The sequence below is a fragment of the Monodelphis domestica genome, chromosome 1 (assembly GCF_027887165.1).
Source record: "Monodelphis domestica isolate mMonDom1 chromosome 1, mMonDom1.pri, whole genome shotgun sequence".
Classification (NCBI taxonomy): domain Eukaryota; kingdom Metazoa; phylum Chordata; class Mammalia; order Didelphimorphia; family Didelphidae; genus Monodelphis; species Monodelphis domestica.
The window spans coordinates 183,872,045-183,892,930 of record NC_077227.1 but is presented as its reverse complement, the minus strand read 5'-3'; the positions used below and the strand labels follow the sequence as shown (position 1 = coordinate 183,892,930).

Sequence of the window (20,886 nt, the reverse complement as noted above, 5' to 3'; positions counted from 1 at the left end):
AGTTAATTGGGAATTTATAGTTAGACAGTGTAGAATAAGGAGGATTACCTTTGGTAATCAAGAAGCAGGCTCTTGCAAATCAAAAATTGGGGGTTGGTTATATATAGAATCTTTAGATTTAGGCATTTATATGCCAATAAGAAATGTATTTCCTATCTGTTCTTTTTTTCTTTTCCCTTTCTTAAAATTTTATACTTATAATAAATAGTTATATATACATATAGTCTGAGCAGAATTCTTTCAACTGCTTAGAATCAGCCATTGTAATGGAGGAATTAGTTGGTAGTAAAAAGGATAGAGGAAGAATGGATATCTTCCCCCTCAAAGCATGGTCCAGGAAAGGCAGCTGGTGTTTGAAGCTGGCCCAGAGAGAGGAGAGGGGAGTGAGTAGTTTCCCCCTTCAGCCTCTCCTCAGCTATGGCTGCTCACCCCAGACTGCCTCTTGACTTCCCTCTACTACAAATATCTTTCTTCAGAGAGAGAGAGAATTACTTCCCCCCCTCAAGCTGGAACTGTTTCCCACTCACACTAGAGTCATTTGGGGAAAGATGACAAACTTTATTCTAACTGAGAAATTTGGGAATAATACAGAGAAATGGCTGTGGGAAGGGGTTTTGTGAGGAAAGAGGGGAAAAAAGATGTCCCTATTCTAACTACCCTTACCTCCCTCCTCAAGTTGGAGAACCCGGGCCTTGGCAGCCTTGGGCCCCTGCGAGATTCACGCTTGGATGGCCCTGGTCTTGGTCCATGGGCACAGTTCAGACCCAGGGCACCAGAAGCTATGAGGTGATCTTGTCAGCTGCTTGGCTGTCTTCTCCAACTGCCACTTCAGTTGGGAATCAGTAGGGGGAAGGGTGTCCAAATCACCAGGAGAAGAGGTAAGTCTTTCCTCAGGAGCAAAATCTTGACCAGACCTCTCCTCAGGCTGTCTCAGGATTGAGAGTTAACTGCCTCTCTCTGACAGAAAGACTTCCTCTCCCCACAATTCCAGAACATCTCCTGGGGCCCCTCCCCTGCTGTGGCTGAGACTGTCAATTTCCTAGACTGTAACTCCAGTTCTAGGGTTTGAAACCTCTATCACACCATCTTTACTGTCAACTCAAGATCTAACCCAACTCAAGTACCTGATCAAATCCACCATTACTGTAGATTAATACCAATACTAATCAATATTTGGGGTCCATATATCCCCAAATAACAATACCCTTAATTGATCTATATCCCAAAGATATTATAAAAAGGAGAAAGGACCTATTTGAACAAAAAAAATTATAGTAGCTCTTTTTGTGGTGGCAAAGAATTGGAAATTAAGAGATGTCCATTAATTGGGGAATAGCCAAAACATTCTGTGGTACCTGTTGGTGATGGATACTATTGTTCTATAAGAAATTTTAAGCAAAATGATTTCAGAAAAAACTGGAAAGATCTGCATGAGCTGATGCAGAGTGAAATAAGCAGAACCAGGAAAACATTGTATACAGTAACAACAATACGATATGATGATGAACTGTGAAAACTTGAATACTCTCAGCAATGCAATGATCAGAAACAGTTCTAAAAGACTTATGATGGGGACTGTATCCATCTCCAGAGAAAGAACTGTTGAAGTCAGATGGATATGGATCAAAGAATACTATCTTTCACATCAGTGTATTTATGATTTTATTTTCGGTTGGTTTTGTACAAGTGTGTTCTTACAACAACGACCCATATGCAAGTGTGTTTTGCATGAAAAATATATACAGCCCACATCCAATTGTTTACCATATCCAAGTAGAAAGAGAGAAGGGAGGGAAGAATATAGTTTGGATATTATAATTTTGGAAAATGTATGTTGAAAATTATTATTTCATGTGACTGAGAAAATAAAATATCTTTGAATCAAAAAAAATTAGACATCAAAAGTTTAAGAAACTTATAAAAGTATTACATAGTGAGGCAGGGAATTAGAAAATTAAACTGGAGACATGAACAGTTTTCAAAGAAATACAAACTATCAATATAGAAATAGAAAACTTTTGATGACTGTGGGCAAGCAGTTTAACTTCTTTGGTCCTCTGTCAATGGCCCTCTTTTTTTTTTTTTTAAAACCCTTACCTTCTGTCTTGGAGTCAATACTGTGTATTGGCTCCAAGGCAGAAGAGTGGTAAGGGCTAGGCAATGGGGGTCAAGTGACTTGCCCAGGGTCACACAGCTGGGAAATGTCTGAGGCCAGATTTGAACCTAGGACCTCCTGTCTCTAGGCCTAGCTCTCAATCCACTGAGCTACCCAGCTGTCCCCTATGGCCCTCTTTCTTTTTCTTCCCCTTCTTTTTTTTCTCTTTTTTCTCATTAACACAAAATAAACAAAAATGTTATTTTATATATTGATCATAGATAACATTATTTGAGTCTGCCTCGTTTGAGGCAGAGTTGTTTCTGACTTGTTTTTTTGAGTCTGACTTGTTTCTGACATTTTTTTGTTATGAATGAATATGACATCCTATTAATCAATTTTAAAAGGTGAAATGTAAAGATCTAAATGGTCTTTGATTAAATTCTTGGATCACAATATTTTAAGTTGAAAGGGACTTTTGATTATCTCTACTATAACAGACTTAACAATTGGCCATATGCTTACTTGAGTAACTCCAGTGAGGGGGTACTTGCTTTTTCCCCAGTCAGGCCATTCCACTTTTGGAAAGTTTTAATTGTTAGTGATTTTTTGCTGATATCAAATATAAATTTTCTGTTTGTAACTGCCACTTATTCTTCCTTCATGTGCCAAAGAGAACGAGTTTAATTCTCTTGACAGCCTTTTAAATACTATCATGCCCCTCCCCACCAGTCTTCTTTTCTCTAGGCAAAACATCTTCAGTTTTTTCAAATAATTCTCATATGACATGAACTCAAAGCCCTTCACCATTCCAGATACCCTCCTTTAGCTACTTTCCAGTTCATCAACACCTTTCTTTTTTTTTAAAGAAAAAATTTAATAACATTTAATTTTACCTCCAATTCTATGTAAAAATAATTTTAACATTCTTTTAAAACATTTTGAGTTTCAAATTTTCTCCCTCCTACTCTCTCTAAAACAGTAAACAATCTGAACCAGATTTTATGTGTATATATATATATATATATATATATATATATATATTCATTTACCATCTTTCTAAAACCGTGGCAACAAGAACTAAAAACAATACTTTCGTGAAGTGACAAATCTTTCTTTGTCTATCAATCAAAATTTTCAAGTTAATCAATCAAAAACTTAAGCACCCCTACTTAACACTAAGTAAGAGTGTTCACAAGTCATTTGCTAAAAGTGGGTAATAACTCCAGAGGTGACTGACCACCTCCTAGGCAGTGCTAAGCAAATTGAAAGACTGAAATTGGTTCCTGTAAAATGAAGGAAGGGAGAGGAAGTGATGTGTAAAAAGGACTATTAAAAAGTCCTGAACTTTCTGTCCAGGGATCTTTGGCTGGTGACTTGGCTTTTGGAGGTGGTTTTGGACTGGACCTGGATCTTCTCCTTTGGAATTCATCTTGGGTGAGTGAGTAGTTGGCCTTCCTTTCCTGGCTTCTAAAGAGATTAGTTCCTGAGAGGCCTTCCTTCCCTGGAGGAGGCTGTGTAGGTGGAACCCTTGCATAACACACCACTGAGGCCTCTGGTTGAGGGTTAACAAGCCCTGCTGGGGCTGAGTTGGGTACCGGAGCAACATTTAGTGTGATAGGCTAGACATTTTCTCTATCCTCCTCTTACATTTCTCTACTTTCACTCTTTCTACCTCTGAAAATAAAAGTCATTTTGGCTTGAATTATAATGTTTTTAATTGGTGACTACAATGTTACCTTAGAATTCTTATATTTAGTAAAACTCTAAATTTAATTTCTTACAATAGATGTAGTCTGATAATGACAGAGAAACTGTCATTTTTTTCTGACTTCTGTTAAAATTCCCAACTTTCACAACTATTGGGCTTCATCAAACAGATAAAATAAGGTACTACTGAAGATTCTGGAGCAGAGGTATGCTACAGTGAGAGCTGTCCTTTAGGAAAATTATTTTGGCAAGTGGGTGAAAGAATTATTAGAGAGGGGAGAACTAAAAGCTGAAAGGACAGGAAGGAAGCTATAACAAATCTTTAGATCAGAAATGATAAGCTTTCAAGACTAAAGGCAATCTAAACAGAGAGTAGGCAAAAGATTGGGGGGGGGGGAAGCACAGATCAACAAGATTTGGCACCTGACCAGAACCTTGGACAACTCATGGCACTTCCAGGGCTGCAGTTCCTAGTCTATAGAATAAGGGAGCTGGACTAGATGGTATTTAAGGTTCTTTTAAACTCTAATGTCTTATGAGTCTATTACTTTTCAGGAATACATTTTTTCCAGTGAACAAGGTTAGCCAAAGCTGAAAATCTCTGCAGCTGTTTGACATTACAATTCCGTTGAAATGCAAATGAAGCACATGAAAGATATTAAAGTTTTGTTTTTAAATTAAATTTTAATTGTGTTATACTGGCTTATATGCCATATCGTATATGGGTCTCACCCTTTCTCTTCTCTAGAATAGGTACAGGAATATATACATATATGATGGAAAAGTGTGTGTATATGTATATATATATATATTTAATATAGATATATACTAGTATATATGTATACGTGTATATATACTTGAGTAAATGTATGTATATATATTTTATGGGTATATATAATTATATATGTGTATATAATGTTCACTTATACACACATGTATATATACACATAGTTCCATACATCTACATAATGTATATACACACATCTACAAATATATATGTGTGTACACACACATATACACATATACATTTCCCCCCAAATTGAAATTCTTGAAAGGCAATATTTCTTAATTTTAAATGAATTTATTGATTGGCAGGTCAAGACATCCTAATCTGGTCAAATGATTTCTGGACCATCAAAGACCCTGACTCCCTTGGTCTGATTTATATACAATTTTGGGAGCTCATTAATTAGCTTCTGCCTTGAAAATTCCAAGATATATCTAATTGGTAGATAGCTCATTAATAGGTGGAGTAACAAATTAAAATTTTCAGAGGCTATATATGTTAAATTTCAAAACATGTAGTATTAATAGATCATTCAAAGAGATGCAACTAGCCAGTAGATTCCCTCCACAATCCAAAGGGATTCCAAAGCCTGGGAACAGCTAGGCCGGAGAGCTGGGCAAGAATGAGCAAGAGAGCAGCCAGAAGAGAGGAGCAAAAGGGAGCCACTGAAGTCTTATATACCCCTTGTGACATCATCATCATTCAGTCCCTTCCCAGGACATCTCTGATTAGAAAACAGTCACTGAGAAGGAGGGCTCAGAGATCTCAACTCCTTCCTCAATATTTCATCACAGGAAGAGGTAGGTCTTAGGAGGACACCAACATACTCTTTCCTCCTAGTGGGACTAGACTATCATACTTTCCAACATGGCAGCCACAGTTGACTGAATTCATTAGCTAAGAGCGTTATCTACAGATAAATTAGGAGCAGTTCTCTACTCTGATTATAACAAAAGCTAGTCCAGTCCAAATGAACCTTTAATCCTGTTATCCTTTTTTTTTTTAAACCCTTACCTTCCATCTTAGAATCAATGCTATATATATTAGCTCTGAGGCAGAATGGCAATGGGAGTTAAGTTGTTTGCCAGTCACACAAGTAGGAAGTGTCTAAGGTCACATTTGAACCTAGTACCTTCTGTCTCTGAGCTGGTTCTCAATCCATTGAGCCATCTAGCTACCCTCAATCCTGTTATCCTTAACAAAGATATAGGCAAAAGAAGAGAGGACTCAACCTAGTTTCATAGCCTAGAGGAGAGATTGTGGCTTTAAAATCATGCTGTTCTTGGGAATCAAAAGGAGAAACCATTTCACAATTCAATACTACAATTCAGTATTAATTTTCCACAATGGTCATCAAACTCTCAACCCTTTTCTATTCCATAGGTGATGGAGATCACATAGGCAGGAAGAGAATCATTGTTTCGTCCATTAACCAAATTTTGTTAAAAGAAAAACATTCCTTGGAATTCCCAAGGACAAAGAAAATGCAAAAAGTAGGCTGGAGGAAGCCCCTCTAATTGAGGAGACCCTGACATAGGACTTAATAATACTTAATACAGTATATGAAAAAGAAATTCACACAAACACACATTCCTATGTCTATGCAAATTCTAAAGAGGAAAGGTTATTCCTCTACACTAGAGAATATAAGCCAGTATAACATACAATTAAAATTTAATTTACAAATTCAACTTGGAAACGTTTCATGTGTTTTATTTATATTTATTATTTTTATTATTTGCACATGTGTATATAAAAAGTATATATATATATAATGTATAAATATATACCCAAGTACATACAATGCATATATATATATAAGTAAATGTATATATATATATATATATATGGATGTGTGTAAAAGAAAGATTTGGGTGAACAGATGGCAGGACAGGTGGACAGTCATTTATAGGAGGTAGGGGGAGTGTCCTATTGGGTATATCTTAACAAGTTTTGTTCTGGCAGAAAACAATAACCTATCAAATCAAAACTAATCTCTTTGGTCTTTTTTTTTTATCAGTTTTCCCTCCCCACTAAACTTAAATCTCTTAGCTTCCTTAAAAGACTTTCTATTCTAAGCAAATTTATATGTTAATTGCTTCTCTTTCTTTGGATATCATTTGTGCTTTTCCATATACAATAGGTAAAGCTCACAAGCAACCTTCCTATTTCTCCACTTTTTGAGGTTCTACACAATCTGGCTGCAACATACCTCTCAAACTTTACTTTCTGTCTCTCAAAATTCTTAACGTACCTTTAAGTTTTAATAACTTAACACTGCATTAAAACTTCCTATAGTTCCCTACAAAAGCCTCCAGGCAATTCTAGCATTTATTAACCATCTACTATATGCACTTGGGGATACAACAAGACAAAACAAAAAAATAGTCCTTATAGCTTATGTTCTATCAGAGCATTCAGTCTTTACATGGAGAAGAAAACATTATGATCTTATGTTAAATTTCTCATATATGTTACATATGTTCTAGATTTTATACATTACAGAATTTAAACAATGTAATTTAATTCTATATGATGGACACCTATATAGTTATATTGTATAAAATTGTCATATATTATTGTAAATTACCATATGTAACATATTCCTATATATGATTTATTATGTTAAATCTAGAGAACAGAAACAACTAAAAGTATTAGAAAAGGCTTAATCTTTTTGACCTTAATTTTGCCTGGTTGGTAGCATCTGAGCTTTAAGGAATTCTGAGAAGTAGAGGTAAAAAGGGAATGTATTCCAGGTACATACAATTTGATGTATAATTCAATTCCATTAAAAATATATTACCTGAGGGAGAAGCTAGGTAGCACAATGGATAGAGAACCAGGTTTAGAGTTAGAAACACCTGGGTTCAAATTTGACCTCAGACACTTTCTAGCTGTGTGACACTAGTCAAGTCACTTCCCCCTTATTGCCTAGCTCCTACAGCTCTTCTGCCTTGGAACTGATACTTAGCATTGATTGTAAGACAGATGATGAGGATTTTAAATAAAATTTAAAAAAATTTCAAGATATATATTTGGTGAGTGAAAAAGGCATTTAGTTAGCACTTACTGTGTTTAAAGTCCAGGCAGCTGTGTGATGCAGTGGAGAGAGGGTAGGACCTGGAGTCAGAAAGACCTGAATTTAACTCTGACCTCAGGTATTTACTTAGCTGTGTGACCCTGTGTGACAAGTCACTTAACCCCGATTGCTTCAGTTAATCAACAAGCACTCATTGGCATACACAACACCATGTGACCAGAATTGTGTTAGGCGTTGGGTATGTTGCCCTTAAGGAGTCTACATTTGGACCTGGAAAACCTCTGAATCTGTGAATCTCATTTGCAAAAAAACTACTCACACAGACTTTGGGCGTCTAGGTAACCCATCAACCCGCCCCTCCGGCCAGCATACTCCGATTGGCTTACACTTCCACCAATGGTCGAGTGAGCTGAACTTCCCGCCGGCTCTGGCGCCAGCTTTCAAACAGCCCCACAATAGTAACCGCGAGTGGTTCTACAACCTAGCTTGGGAGAGGTTGCATGCTGGGATCCCAAGTCCCGCCCCCAAGTCAATTTAGCCCCGCCTACCCTTGGGCTTTCTTCTCGGCGATTGCAGTAGACTGCTGCTCCTCAAGCTTCCGCCTCACTTCAAGTTCGATTGTAACAAGGAAGGAGCGGACGAGGTCTGTGTTGTGTGGTGAAGGGAAGAGAGTGGAGGGGTGCAGCAGGAAAGTACCCCTGCTCCTGTACTCCCCCACGTCTACGGCGGCGGCAGAGACAACGAAGCTGCCTTTGGGCCCAGGTGAGAGCTTCGCTACTCGGTTCTTCTTTCGGGACGGCGGCAGCGGGTGGGAAAAGGAGAGAGAACGCGCTCGGTGGGACTTTTGCGTTACGAGACCCTCGGGCCAGCGAGCTGCAGTCCCTGTTTAGCCCCCTCACCCCAAACCTTGGCAGGTGCCACTTGACCGCAGCCCGAGCCAGAGGTCCGATCTTGGCAAATCTGGGTGCTTGGATTCTGGAATTGTCAAGGCCCGGGTTCTTGCTACCTACCGGCTTGGATGCTAGGCTAACGACCCTCCCCTCCCCTCAACACTTCCCTTACCCCCGGGGGGTTGTGTGTGCACTTGGCTCCGCCTTGCCCTTGACCCTCTCCGGCCCCGTGCTTCTCTCAGTTCCTGGTCCACTTTGTACCAAACAGCAGTGACCCTAGGCCAGTAAAGGAGGTCCTTCAAGTGGAGGATCTTTTATAGTGTTTAAGCGTAGACTACCCAGTGCCTTCAGTATAGTGGGTCATTTAACCCAGAGTGAGTGAATGATTTCCATTGGTTCCTCCCTCTTTCCTCCACCCTCACCTCCCTCTTCTCTCCCTTTCTCTCCTTTTTCCACACAGTGGATATAGTGGGCCTGCCGTTGAAGACTTGGGTTCAGATCTCATCTCTGAACCTTACTGGCATCCTGACCCTGGGCAAATCACTCAGCTATTCTCAGTGCCCCCACCAAGACCCTATGGGTCAACCAGCATTGGTACAGGGTATTTCCTAATTAAGAAGTTACCAATGCTGGTGAAATCTTTAGATTGAGTTCTTATCTCTAATTTGTATGGAAGCAAAAGACCTGTTTTTTAGGTGGTTGTTGTTTACTCATGTTTGACTCCTTCCTGATGTTATGAACCGTAGCTATCCATGGGGTTTTCTTGACAAGGATACTGGAGTGGTTTGCCATTTCTTTCTCCAGTGGATTCTTTTGTCAGGCTTGTGGTTTGTCCAGGGTCACACAACTAGGAATATGTCAGAAGGCAGATTTGAAATTAGGTCTTCCTGACACCAGGCTCAGCCACTTAGCTGCCTCCTTTTAAAGGAAGTTTGTAAATAATGAGTTTTTAAAGCAAGGGGCTTGGTTTTCCCAATCTGTCAAACTTTATAAGGCTTTTATTTTTTTTACAGGAATACCATGGTGAATATATCTGGTAGCAGTGGTCATTTGAATTGTGATTAAAAAAAAACAAATTTAATTGATATATTATTATTTGCTTTCTCAGTGGGTTTCTGAATGCACTCTGCTTAGAGCTGTATAAAATATTGAGCCAAAGGAGTATGGAGATAAGAACTTGGAGGGGCCAAGAAAGAAGTACCAGAGATATTTACACCAGAGATGATAGAGTATGACTAGTATATAATTGCCAGAAATGTAAAGGTTAAATTTAATGGTTGGTTGCAGTTTATTTACCAAAAAATAGAGGGGAAACCTTCAGCCAGGTGGGTCGGTAGTGAGTAGTCATGTAGCCTCCTCTAAGATGGAAGCTAGTGTCTTAGGAAACTAGGAAGGGAGTAAGCTTTTCACTCACCTAACCAAGTAGTCCAGGAGTCAGAGTTGCCAATGAAGTTCCCTCGAAGACTATCTCCAGAAGATACTCTCTATGAGACTCAACTTTTAACCAGCCTCCTAGCTGAAGGTTTTTGTGGCCTTTTTATGGTGGTTTCCTGTCTCCACTCTTCTTCAGAGGGGCCAATCAGAGTTTCCAAAATTGTCACACTTCTTATCCTCTGAAGGTAGCAACTCTTCTCCTAGGATTCACATGTTTCTGTGTGTGTGAATTTTTAAAAGAATTCAAAAGTTTTTGGTTGTTCAGAGTTAGAAAAAAGGGTGGAGCTCTTCCAAGTATCTTGCTGGCTTCTCACCTCTCAGGTTGTTAACTCTCTCCTTTTAGGAGTAAGAGTTTGTGGACTTCCCTTACTTTAGGGTTAAGTATGGGTGTATTTCCCCCTCCTCTCCTTTTGTTGATTAATTCAAAAGTAGACAAAAGAGCATTAATCCTCTCTTCTGTCTTGTGAGGTACTAAGGGTACTTAAGTTATTGTTATTCCAAAATATTAACTCCAACTAGGCTAAGAGAACAAAGGATTTTCTTTTCACAAGTGCAAACTCAGAATAAGGCGAAGAGTACCAAGAATTTCCTTTCACACTAGGAACTGAGGATGAACTAGACAATACATAGTTTTATATTGCCCTCCCACCCTTAATATATAGCCAAATCATACTTGTTTGTGTTTTCCCTATAGGACCCTTACATTTGCACAGTGTTGCAGAAAATAAAGCATTTTTCATAGTCTTCTCATTTGATTTCTACAACAACTCTGAGTAGGCAAAACATTCTGTTTTATAGATGAGGAAAAGAAAATTAGAGAACTTGTAACATAACCAAGATTATTCAACTAGCTAGGCCTAACTAAACACCTTTATGTTTCAAAGATGCCATATCTATATAGAAGAACTATTCATACAGATGATGGGTTACTCACTTTTATATCCAGAAGCAGCTTTACATTTAGACTTTGAGCCAAGCATTCCAACTTTGGATCATGTTTTCCCCACCTGTAAAATGAGGGATTGGATGTGAGATTCTCTAAGGTAATTTTCTTCATACTTATACCACAAACTGCCTTACTACGAAACATGAGTATATTTTAAAGTAGAATTTGCCATCTTTCTTTTTTGTTCATTTATCTTCTACCTTTAAAGAATACTATTGCTTGCTCTTAAGGAAAATTTGTTTTAAATTTATTCTGGTCACTTACACAGATTCTCATTTTACTTATTCATTCTTCCTATCATGGTCACTGCTGATAAAACCCAGCTCCTTTCTAACTGGTGCTTGATGACATTATGTTTGACTAAAATATTTTGATCATTTTCTTTGACTTTGGTCTTCCATGTTTTGCTGTTTAAATTATGCTAATCTGTCAGTGTGTTTCATAAATGAGGCTTGAAAGTTGACTTAAAAAAGCTTATTATGTACATACAGAAATATATCCACTAACATAACCCACTTTTACTAGTCTAACCTTTGTTTAGTCTTTTTTGCTGCTTCTCTTGTTACTAGCATGGTATGTGGATAAGAGAAACTAATCCCTTATTATGGATTCTGAGTCCCTAAAACAAACCAAAAACATTGCAAAGGAGTAACAGACACTATTCAATTTCCTTATATCATAAGGATTCTTAATCTGGTGTCTGTGAACATGTTTTGAACCTATTTTTACTATTTCAATATGATTGGTTTCTTTTGTAATACTATATTTATTCTGTGCATTTAAAATCATTATCCTGAGAAGGGGTCCATAGGTTTAACCCGACTACCACAAGAGACACAAAAGTTTAAGAACCCCCTGATCTAGAGGCAGCTGGATGTGTTGGAAAGAATGAAATAGACAACACAGTTTTGAACACTGAGACTTAGCAATATGACTTTAGGTAAGCCGTTCAGTCCTTTCTGGCCTAGGTTTTCTCATCTTTCTCACCTTCCAAAATTATTTTGAGTATGAAATGAAATAATGTACAGGAAAACACACTTGGTAAACCATTAAGCACTTTGCAAATAAGGTATCATTATTAAGATTTTTGGCCTGATTTTGATCGAAGGTATGTTAATTTTAATGACTAATTAAAAATATATTTTCTTAATCTGTTACTGAATCCAAAGAACTTTAGAATTTAAAGGAACTTTAGGGAGGAAGTTCAACTTTCTTATTTTCCAGCTGACAAAAAATAGACCTAGAGATCTGTAGTTTAGACTTGCCAAGATTATTTTAATTCAAGTGTCAAAGTTAGAATCCTGACTGAGTCCAGTCTTTTTTGAACTTTATTCAGCTGCTTGCAAACCTCTTTCAAATTAATGATTTTTAATGAATCATGTTCTTAATGAGAAGAAAATGTCTAGATTTCCAGTATTTTACAATAGGGAAATTTGCTACGTGATATATATGAGGAGTTTTGCCAAAGACCTTAGATTTTTAATAGTATCTTTGGAGTTGAAGTATCTACTTATATTGTATTGATGCTGATTTATATGGCAAGAGAAGCACATTAATGTAGTTGTCTTTCATGATTTGATACCACCAAACATGGAAATAGTTATTAATTTGCAATCACAGGGTATTTATAGCTAGCTCCAGGAGGGCTCTGGAATGAAAACTAATGGATTTGTAGTCATTTTGCAAGAGGGGAGGCGTTTTGAACACTTAGTGTGCCAAATCTGAGAATTAAGTCTTAAATAGTTGTCATTAGAAATCATGTTCTTTGCAGTACAATATCTTGGGTTTTGTGTTGCTCTTGTATTTTAGTAATAAAAGGAACAAGTTAGAAACTTGAGAGAGAATAAAAATTTGTGTTAATATTAAAAAGAATAGAATCAATAGAGGCTGGTAGACCAGTCATACCTTTCTGCTTGTCCTGATTATTCAGGTTTTGAAAGTCTTTGAAGTTTGTTTTATAAAATTTGGACACTTTTAGTGTTCATTGAAATCTTTAGCAACTTTGTGACTATAGTTGGAAAACCTAATATCATCCTTTTTCTTCTTCCACAGATCTTAATTAATGCCTTGGGAGTTACTGTTATTTTTGGAATTGATTTTTCCTTAGCTGCCAGAAGTTTTAAGTGATGTCTTATCTACTTTGGGGGAGTAGGACATTTGTTAGTTCAAACAGGTCCTTTGACTTATGGAATTTACCAGAATTTAAATGGGCTTCTTGGAAGAAACAAATAACATTAGGATTTTTTTTTAATTGATATTTATTGATAGCTTTAAAAAAATATCACCTATATATATCTCCCTTCCCCATCCCAAAGATCTATCCCTGTTAACAAAAAAAGGATAAACAGTAACATAAAACTAACCCATCACTTCAATATTATATTTGGGACTGATTTTAAAAATATGAATTTATAATTAAAGTTCTTATCTCCATATGAAAATTTTGAAGTTCCTAATACAGATTTTTGTTTAGATTGTCAGTTATTTAAAAAATTTGTGTTTGCTCAGTTCCTGTTAGTATTTTTGGTTTTGACTTTTTGTAGCAGTATTTTACATTATAAATCAGGTTTTAAAATAAATATTCATGCTGACAGTAAGTCATAGTTATTATTCTTCTCCAGAAACCTGTTCTTCCTTTTAACATCATTTCTGTGTGTGGCCTTACTATTTATTCAGACTCCTACATCTAAAATTTTGGTATTTTCTTTGACTCTTCCATTTCTCTTCCCCTAAGCTTATATCCAGTTAATTGCCAGATTATGTGGATTCTATCTCTTCATGATTTCTTTCATTTGTCTTATCCTGCCAACACCCTAGTATAGACCTTCATACTATATTTGTTGACTGTCACAGAGGCCTCTTAATAGCTCTTCCACCAGTTCTTCTTTTTCTCCAGACTTCTTCCAGATGCATAAGACCAGGTCTTAGCCTTTTTTCCTTCAATGGTTTTCATTTTACTTCTGCTAATCATGTCCACATTACCCTAACACTTTTGACTATAGCCTTCTCCTGCATATTCTCTCTGGCCAGAGACAGTGGAGGCTACTTATCTCTGTGTTATGTATGTTTTTTTCTTAACACCATGCCTTTATGTAAGCTTCCTCTTTTCCAGGAAGGTGTTCCCTGGCCAATGATGAGTCCCCTACTCATCCTTTAAAATTGCACCCAATTGACACCATGCCTAGGAAAGCTCCTTGAATAAGTACCTAATTATTAATATTCTTTTTTTTCCATTGAACTTCACATAGTACCTTACTCTCATATCTCTTGTGCACTTGTCAGAGTTGTATAATTTGTATTCTGTATTTTATTAGATTATATAGTCTATGAATGTGGGGCTGTATTTTACTAAATGTTTGTTGAATTTGGGGTTGTAAAATCTTTTTCAGAAGGACCATGTCCCAAGACTTTGGCAGTGTGTTTGACAATGTGGCTCTTCAGAGTCAAAATGATGAGGAAGAATATGCTCAAGAGGATTATGCCAGAGAGAAAGAGGTAATAAATCATCCCAAAGAGATTCTTAAATCCATGATTTATTTCTTATTTTCTGACAATAGTCATATTCTGTGACATTTTTCTGGAGAAGTTCCTAGACTTACATAATCTTAAAAGTGGAAGCAACCAGATCAGCTATGGTCCCCTATGACATGGTTGACAGGTGGTGGAAGGACTCTAGGGAGGGAAGGACCTCTGAGGAAAGCATACTCCACTTTTGAACCACCTAGTTTTTTATAAAGTTTTTTTCTTATATTGAGCTAGAATATGCCTCTCTGCAGCATCATAGAATAATCTTTATGTCTGTGAGGTACACCATGTAAACCACTCTACTGTCTCTTATGTAAGAGCTTGTAGCATATATGAAGACACCAGTTCCATTTGAACTTCTGTGTCTGCCTAAGTTAAACTTGCTTGGCAGTTTTAAAATCACTTTACCATCCTTGTCATGTTACACCAACTGTGTACCTTCTAAAGATGTGGGTCCCAGAACAACTCATTTCTTCAAATGTATCATCTGGCCATTTCTTCAAATGTATCATCTGGATAATGTTTCTTTTAATATAGCTTAAGGATTAAAATAGAGAAGCCTTTAAGTCTTATCTTTTTTTTTTTTAAACCCATACCTTCCGTCTTGGAGTCTGTACTGTGTATTGGCTCCAAGGCAGAAGAGTGGTAAGGGCTAGGCAATGGGGGTTAAGTGACTTGCCCAGGGTCACACCGCTGGGAAGTGTCTGAGGCCATATTTGAACCTAGGACCTGCTATCTCTAGGCCTAACTCTCAATCCACTAAGCTACTCAGCTGCCCCCTTGAAATAGCTTTTTTGACTGCCATGTCTTCTTAAATTTGGTGAATTTGGCAGTTCACTAAAAAGATCCTAGGTCTTTTTCATAGGAACTGTTGTCTAGCCTTGTCGTCTTTATGCTGACCTTGTATGTTAGATTTTTTTGAACCCCAGTAAAACCAAATGTTTATCCCAATTAGATTTCATCTCATTAGATTTTGTTTTAGAGACTGATTCTGTCTTCCAACATGCTAACTATCCCTTCTTGCTTTGTGTTTGTGAATTTGATAACTATGCTTCTTTCTAAGTAATTGATAATTTTGAACATTGAAGGGCCAAGTAATATTAACCTTGTGACTTTCCAGTAGGGGCCTTCCTTGAATACAAGGCTAGTAAAGTTACTTTTTTTTACTTCCTCCAACTCAGAATTTGAAATAATAAAATAAGAAACTATTGATATAAAAGAAGTAATGGATTCTCTATTTTAAAAAATATGTGGAACTGTCATTTGTTTTATTTTTTGAAAGGAAAAAATAAAACAATTTAAGGTCAGTGCCACCAGATGACATTATTAAAAGTATTTTGAGATCTAATTGAGAAGGTAATTCATTTGTTTTTATTCATTATAGACTAAAAAGGTGATTTTATTATAGCAATTTTTGGTTTTGCTGTAAGGTTTGGAAATAATTATTTTGTATTCCATAACTGTTAAGCATTTTTAGATTTATGGACTTTAACTTAATAAAAATTAGAGTTCTGAATAAGATATAGAGTTCATAATTGAGCACTGTATATACCTGACTTTAGAAGTCTTCTTTTGCAGGCCATAGATGCAGAATAATGATTACTAGATGTTTTCAGTGTTCTCTATAGCCCTTAAGTGACAGAAGAGGAATTAGAGATATATTGGAGATATTGCCATTGATGTTCTTCCTCACCTTTCCTCCATGCTGTTTCTAAAATCTGTGGAAAGGCCAGTGATGACTCTTGAGGATTATTGTCTTGAGTTGTCTTGAATCAGTAATACAATCTAAGAAAGGGGAGGGAAGAATGAAGATGTGAGGTATGAAGAATGAGGTGTGAGGAGAGAGTCTGACAAGAGCTGTGTCATTCTTTAGAGAAAGTAGTTGGGGATGTTGGGATGGTTGGCCTATTGGAGAGAGGCTGTTAAGTATTGTGATGTAAATTTTATGGTGTAGTAAATGTCCAGGATATTCTTCTATCATGTGGAGGCAGTTAAAGCCATAGGAGTAGGGCTTTACTTCTAGAAGAGTCAGAATATTCACCCTATTTTGGTAGAATATTTCCCCTAGCCGAAGATGCTGTAGTAAGGCATAGGGAAATGCCGGAAAGAAAAAAGCTCTATAAGAAGTGAAGCATAATGGCGAGAAACACAGAAGTTATAAGGGGTTGCCTCAAAGAGATTGACTCCTGAAGTCATTTAACTGACATTATAAACTATCTTTCCTCTAGAGAGACACGTGACTTTAATGTGGCAGGATAGTATTCTCTTTGACCTCTGACTCCAGTGACTAGACTTTAGGATTTTTTTTAGTCGAAATGCTTTTCCATATTGCATTTTGTTATTATGTTCTGTGATTTTACTCAAAGGCAACCACAATTCAGAGAATTTTGGAACTTTTTCAGGGCCCTCCTGACTGGCAGTAGGTGCTGTGAAAAAGGTGTTAGTTTTAATGTTAGGACCTGGTAGGTTCTGATTCTATTGTTTCTTATAATTATTGCCTTGTGTGACACTGAATAAGACCCTTGGTCTATCTGGACCTTAGTTTTTTCATCTTTTAAATGAGGTAATTGGATTATGCCTTCTAACGTCAAAAATCACTGTGATAAACAGTATCTTGAACATGAGCTTATTTTTTTCCTGTTCGTTTTCTTTGATTAGGAATGAAGGACTAAAGAAGGAACTATATCCACTTTTGAAAACCAAATGTTGTGCAAATGAAACATTGTTAGCTATAGAGATGTTTGAAGGAGATTTCAGAGGTCATTTAATCAGTATTATTTCCTGGAAAGGGTGTTGGGTTTGGAGTCTTGGATTTGAGTTCCAATCCTGCTGTATACTACTTGTGAGACTTTGAGCAAATAATTTTGCCACTCTGAGCTCTGGTTTCCTCATTTTTAGCTAGCCTCTCAGGTCTTTTCCTACTCTAGCTCTGTGAACTCACACATGATTGAAATGGTTACCTTTTCTATTTTTAAACATCTTTTAAGGATTATTGAAACTTCCTTTAGTAACAGGTGTTTAGGGCTTGAAAAATATACTTTTATAGTGTATAGTTCACCTCAAAGTCACAATTATGTATGATATTATAGTTGGTTACTGTGGAAATAGTTATATCACAAGATACTTATTTTCATAAGTTTTAAGCATTTTGCTAAACTAATCACTTTAAAAAACAAAGGAAGGATCCCCAAGTTTAACATTCTAAAAGCAGACTTGTTACTGCTGATTTTTTTTTAAAATGTTGACTCTGGCACCTTAAAGTCATCCCTTAATGTAGTTTGCCATCTAGGTGATCTCACAATTCACCTGAGTTTACACACACTGACTATGATGTCATTGGAAATCCTTCTGGGATTTTAGCCTTGTTCTAGATAGTCAATTTATTTTCCCTTTTGGGGATCTAGTAGTTTTGGTTAGAAATGGTGGGTGATTTTGTAGTCCTAAGAGAATATGATATTCTTGGGGAAGTTTTGTTTAGGGATGAAAAACTCTAAACTTAGACTATGATCTCTAACAGGAAGAAAGATAACCACGTTACCTAGAGCAGGCTTGCCATGCCCTCACACTACTTGCACTCATCAACATTGACTTGGGTCATGCACACTCCATTATTTCTTCAGGGGTTCTATAGTAGAATTGAGAAGCTCCTGTGAGCATGGAGTGCTTGTCCTCTAGAGGTATGATTTTCATTGCATATTCCATCTATTACCTTTTACAGCATCTTTTGATGTAATTATAGGACATCTTTAATATTTGATACCCACTAGAGGGAGTTATAAAATCTAGCATTTGTTTACATTTTATACTACTTGACTGTCTTAGTGGGGTTTTATTGCTTACCCTCAAGAAAATCAGAGTGCAAACTGTTGTAGGTAATGGCCATGCTAGATATTTTTCCAAAGCTCCTATTTTGCAGTTGCTTATAAATCGTTTGAATTGTACTGTGTGAGTTCCTACCACAATCCAGATTCGTTCCAGCATAATTAGAACGAAAATGTTGTGGAGGAAAATCAAACTGAGTTGTGGCTGTACACAAACTGGCAGAATAAGTATCTTCTAATGATTAATTGTGGTGTAATGGAAAGATCGATGGACTGGGAGTTCAAACTGGGACCAAAGTTCTGTTTTTAGCTTTGCCACTAATTTTTTCACTTTTCTGGGCCTTGGCTTCCTCATTTATAATAATAACTAAAATTTGTTCAGAGCTTTAAGGTTTCCAAATGAAGGAATTGGACTAGCTAATCTCCGAGGCCCCTTCTAGCTTTAATAGGTCATTCTGTACCATTTATAGATTATCAGGTGTATAGGCTACTTACTCCTTTTATGACCTTGACTAATTCATTTAAACCTCTGAACCTCAGTTTCCTTATCTGTAAAAACTAAGGAGGTTAGTTTAGATGATCTGTAAGATTCTTCCCTACTCTAAATCTGATCTTATTTCTATCTTTTTTTTAAAAAAAGAATAGTATTGATTTACATTATGTTCTAAAGGAGAAATTTCTTCTAAGGAGAATACAGTGAATTTTGGTTTAACCCATTAAAAGGAAATAACTTTCAGACATTGTGAACATGGTATAAATTAATAAAACATAGATTAGAGCTATCCAAGTTATGGTGAACCTGACCCTCTGTCAGGTCCTTGGTAATAAGCCTTTTCAAATATATAGTTTCTTTGTTTTCAAAATAGTAACTTCCTATTTAGCATGGGTTCTTGAAATCATTATTTAATAATGTTTTACAAATATCAGAATTATACACTTGCATTTATTAGTTAATCTGTCCCAAAAGAAATATAACTTTTCTACTCTCTTCACAACTTTTAGCATTAAAAGTGTTGTATGTAGTTGGTAATATGAGTGAGGGTGATTTCATGGAAACTGAAACTCACAGTCACTAAGGCCATCTGCTCTGCTAATTGAAGTTGAAAATACTAACAAAGAGGTTTGGATATTTGCTGCTTTACATTCTCCGGTAAAGAAGAGGGTAATATTCTATATAAATTGTTGAAAAGGTCTAGATGTGTGTTTCACTAATGAAATTAATTTAGGGGAAAAGGCCTTTTTATTGGTGAGAAACTTAAGGAGATGTGATGTTTATAAAATATTTTCAGAATGAATTTAGTCATTGTAATAGGGAAAGATTATTTGATTTTTTTTCCCTAGAGGTTATTTAAATTCAAAGCAACATTTATTTGATTCAGTTGGTATTCAGTAACATCCCACAGATAAGATTATTACTTCCTCTGTAAGAAATTGTATGTTGTATTTGAAATTAAAGAGTAAGATTAAATCTTACTCTTTTCAGCCTACTTTATTGAGAAGGTGGATAGTGTTTAAAAGTAAAATAATCTTATTTTATATGTTTACTTTTTGATTTTATTTGGAATGTTTGGTTACATTCATAAGTTAGTATGGAAGTTCTACTTCTTATGGGACAAGGTTGAATGAAAAAAAATACATTTGATAGGAATTAAGAGGGTTGGACATTTTGTTCTCCCAAAATGGAAGTGTTGGGGTGGAGAACAGTACCTTCTGTTCCCCAGTGGCTTTGTATGTCAGGTTTGTTGGGCTTTATAGTTCATTTTAGTTTTCTCTATTAGTAAACATTTATAAGACATAGAAAGTCCTTCATATTCATGTGGAAGGACTTTCAAAGAGAAGGTTCTTGAGGTGAATGGCTTTTAAAAATCTTTTCTTTACAATATTTGTGAAATACTTAGTAGAGATCTAAGTACTTCAGAGAAAGTTTGCTAATAGATAAGTATCTGTGCTTATCTGTGAACATTTTTATTGACAGATTATTTATGCTCTAATTAATATACTTTGATGGAATACCAGCTTTGTTAATACTGTAGGACAAAAAGTAAGCAGTAGTAATTGGTTATCTATTGTGTAGCTTTCTAGTATCGTTGTGAGGGGGGAAAATGTACAGTTCAGCTTGCACTGTCCAGGCTCCCCTGCATTATATGTACTTGAACCTCACTGAAAGTTTAGAAGAAAATGTACTTTCCATACAGAAGTCCTTACTTGAAGTAAGTACGAAAGATTTACTTTGGATCTTTTAAAAAAAAATCTTGTTAAATAAAGTGTGTGTGAATAGCTTTTATTACATAAAGTAGTACTAATAAGCATGGACCAACCTTCTTGAACAACTTTTTGAAAGATCTTATGGACATGAACTATTTTTTAAAAATGAGTTTTCTGTCTTTCTTTCTGGAAGCGCCTTTATTTCACCTGGATAGATTTAGTTTTATAATGCATTTTAGTGTTCCAGGTTTATAAACACTGAAAATGTTTTTGAGGCACTTGAATAGTTCTGTTAGAAAATTTTTTTCCTATTTATCTAGGAACCATGTTTCCCCACTCCATGCTTGCTCATATTATATTACCTTGCCAGGTGTCACTATTTTTTCATTACTTTAAACAAGCATGTGGGTAATAAATTTGACCGTTATGT

At 36.2% G+C, this 20,886-nt stretch overlaps 1 protein-coding gene and 1 long non-coding RNA gene across 13 annotated transcripts in view; one reads left to right on the top strand and one right to left on the bottom strand.

The window, feature by feature from the left end:
• LOC103100372 (uncharacterized) overlaps positions 1-16,378 on the bottom strand; it is a 32,911-nt gene extending 16,533 nt beyond the window's left edge. Inside the window, exons 1-4 of one of the 2 annotated variants that reach the window (XR_008914871.1) lie at positions 15,983-16,378; positions 10,894-10,966; positions 9,940-10,176; positions 7,666-9,372 (exon numbers count right to left, since the gene is read on the bottom strand). This is a non-coding gene — a long non-coding RNA (uncharacterized LOC103100372). Of the gene's footprint in view, positions 1-7,665; positions 10,177-10,893; positions 10,967-15,982 lie in introns of both variants that reach the window. The other variant, XR_008914870.1, reaches the window with a different exon arrangement.
• CEP152 (centrosomal protein 152) overlaps positions 8,258-20,886 on the top strand; it is a 110,212-nt gene continuing 97,583 nt past the window's right edge. For 4 of the 11 annotated variants that reach the window (XM_056810166.1, XM_056810164.1, XM_007479924.3 and 1 more), the window contains exons 1-2: positions 8,258-8,397; positions 14,295-14,400. In XM_056810166.1, coding sequence (XP_056666144.1) covers positions 14,302-14,400 — 99 coding nt within the window. In that variant the 5' untranslated portion in view covers positions 8,258-8,397; positions 14,295-14,301. Of the gene's footprint in view, positions 8,398-14,294; positions 14,401-17,619; positions 18,108-20,325; positions 20,462-20,886 lie in introns of those variants that run through there. The other 7 variants (XM_007479915.3, XM_007479917.3, XR_460809.3 and 4 more) reach the window with 7 other exon arrangements.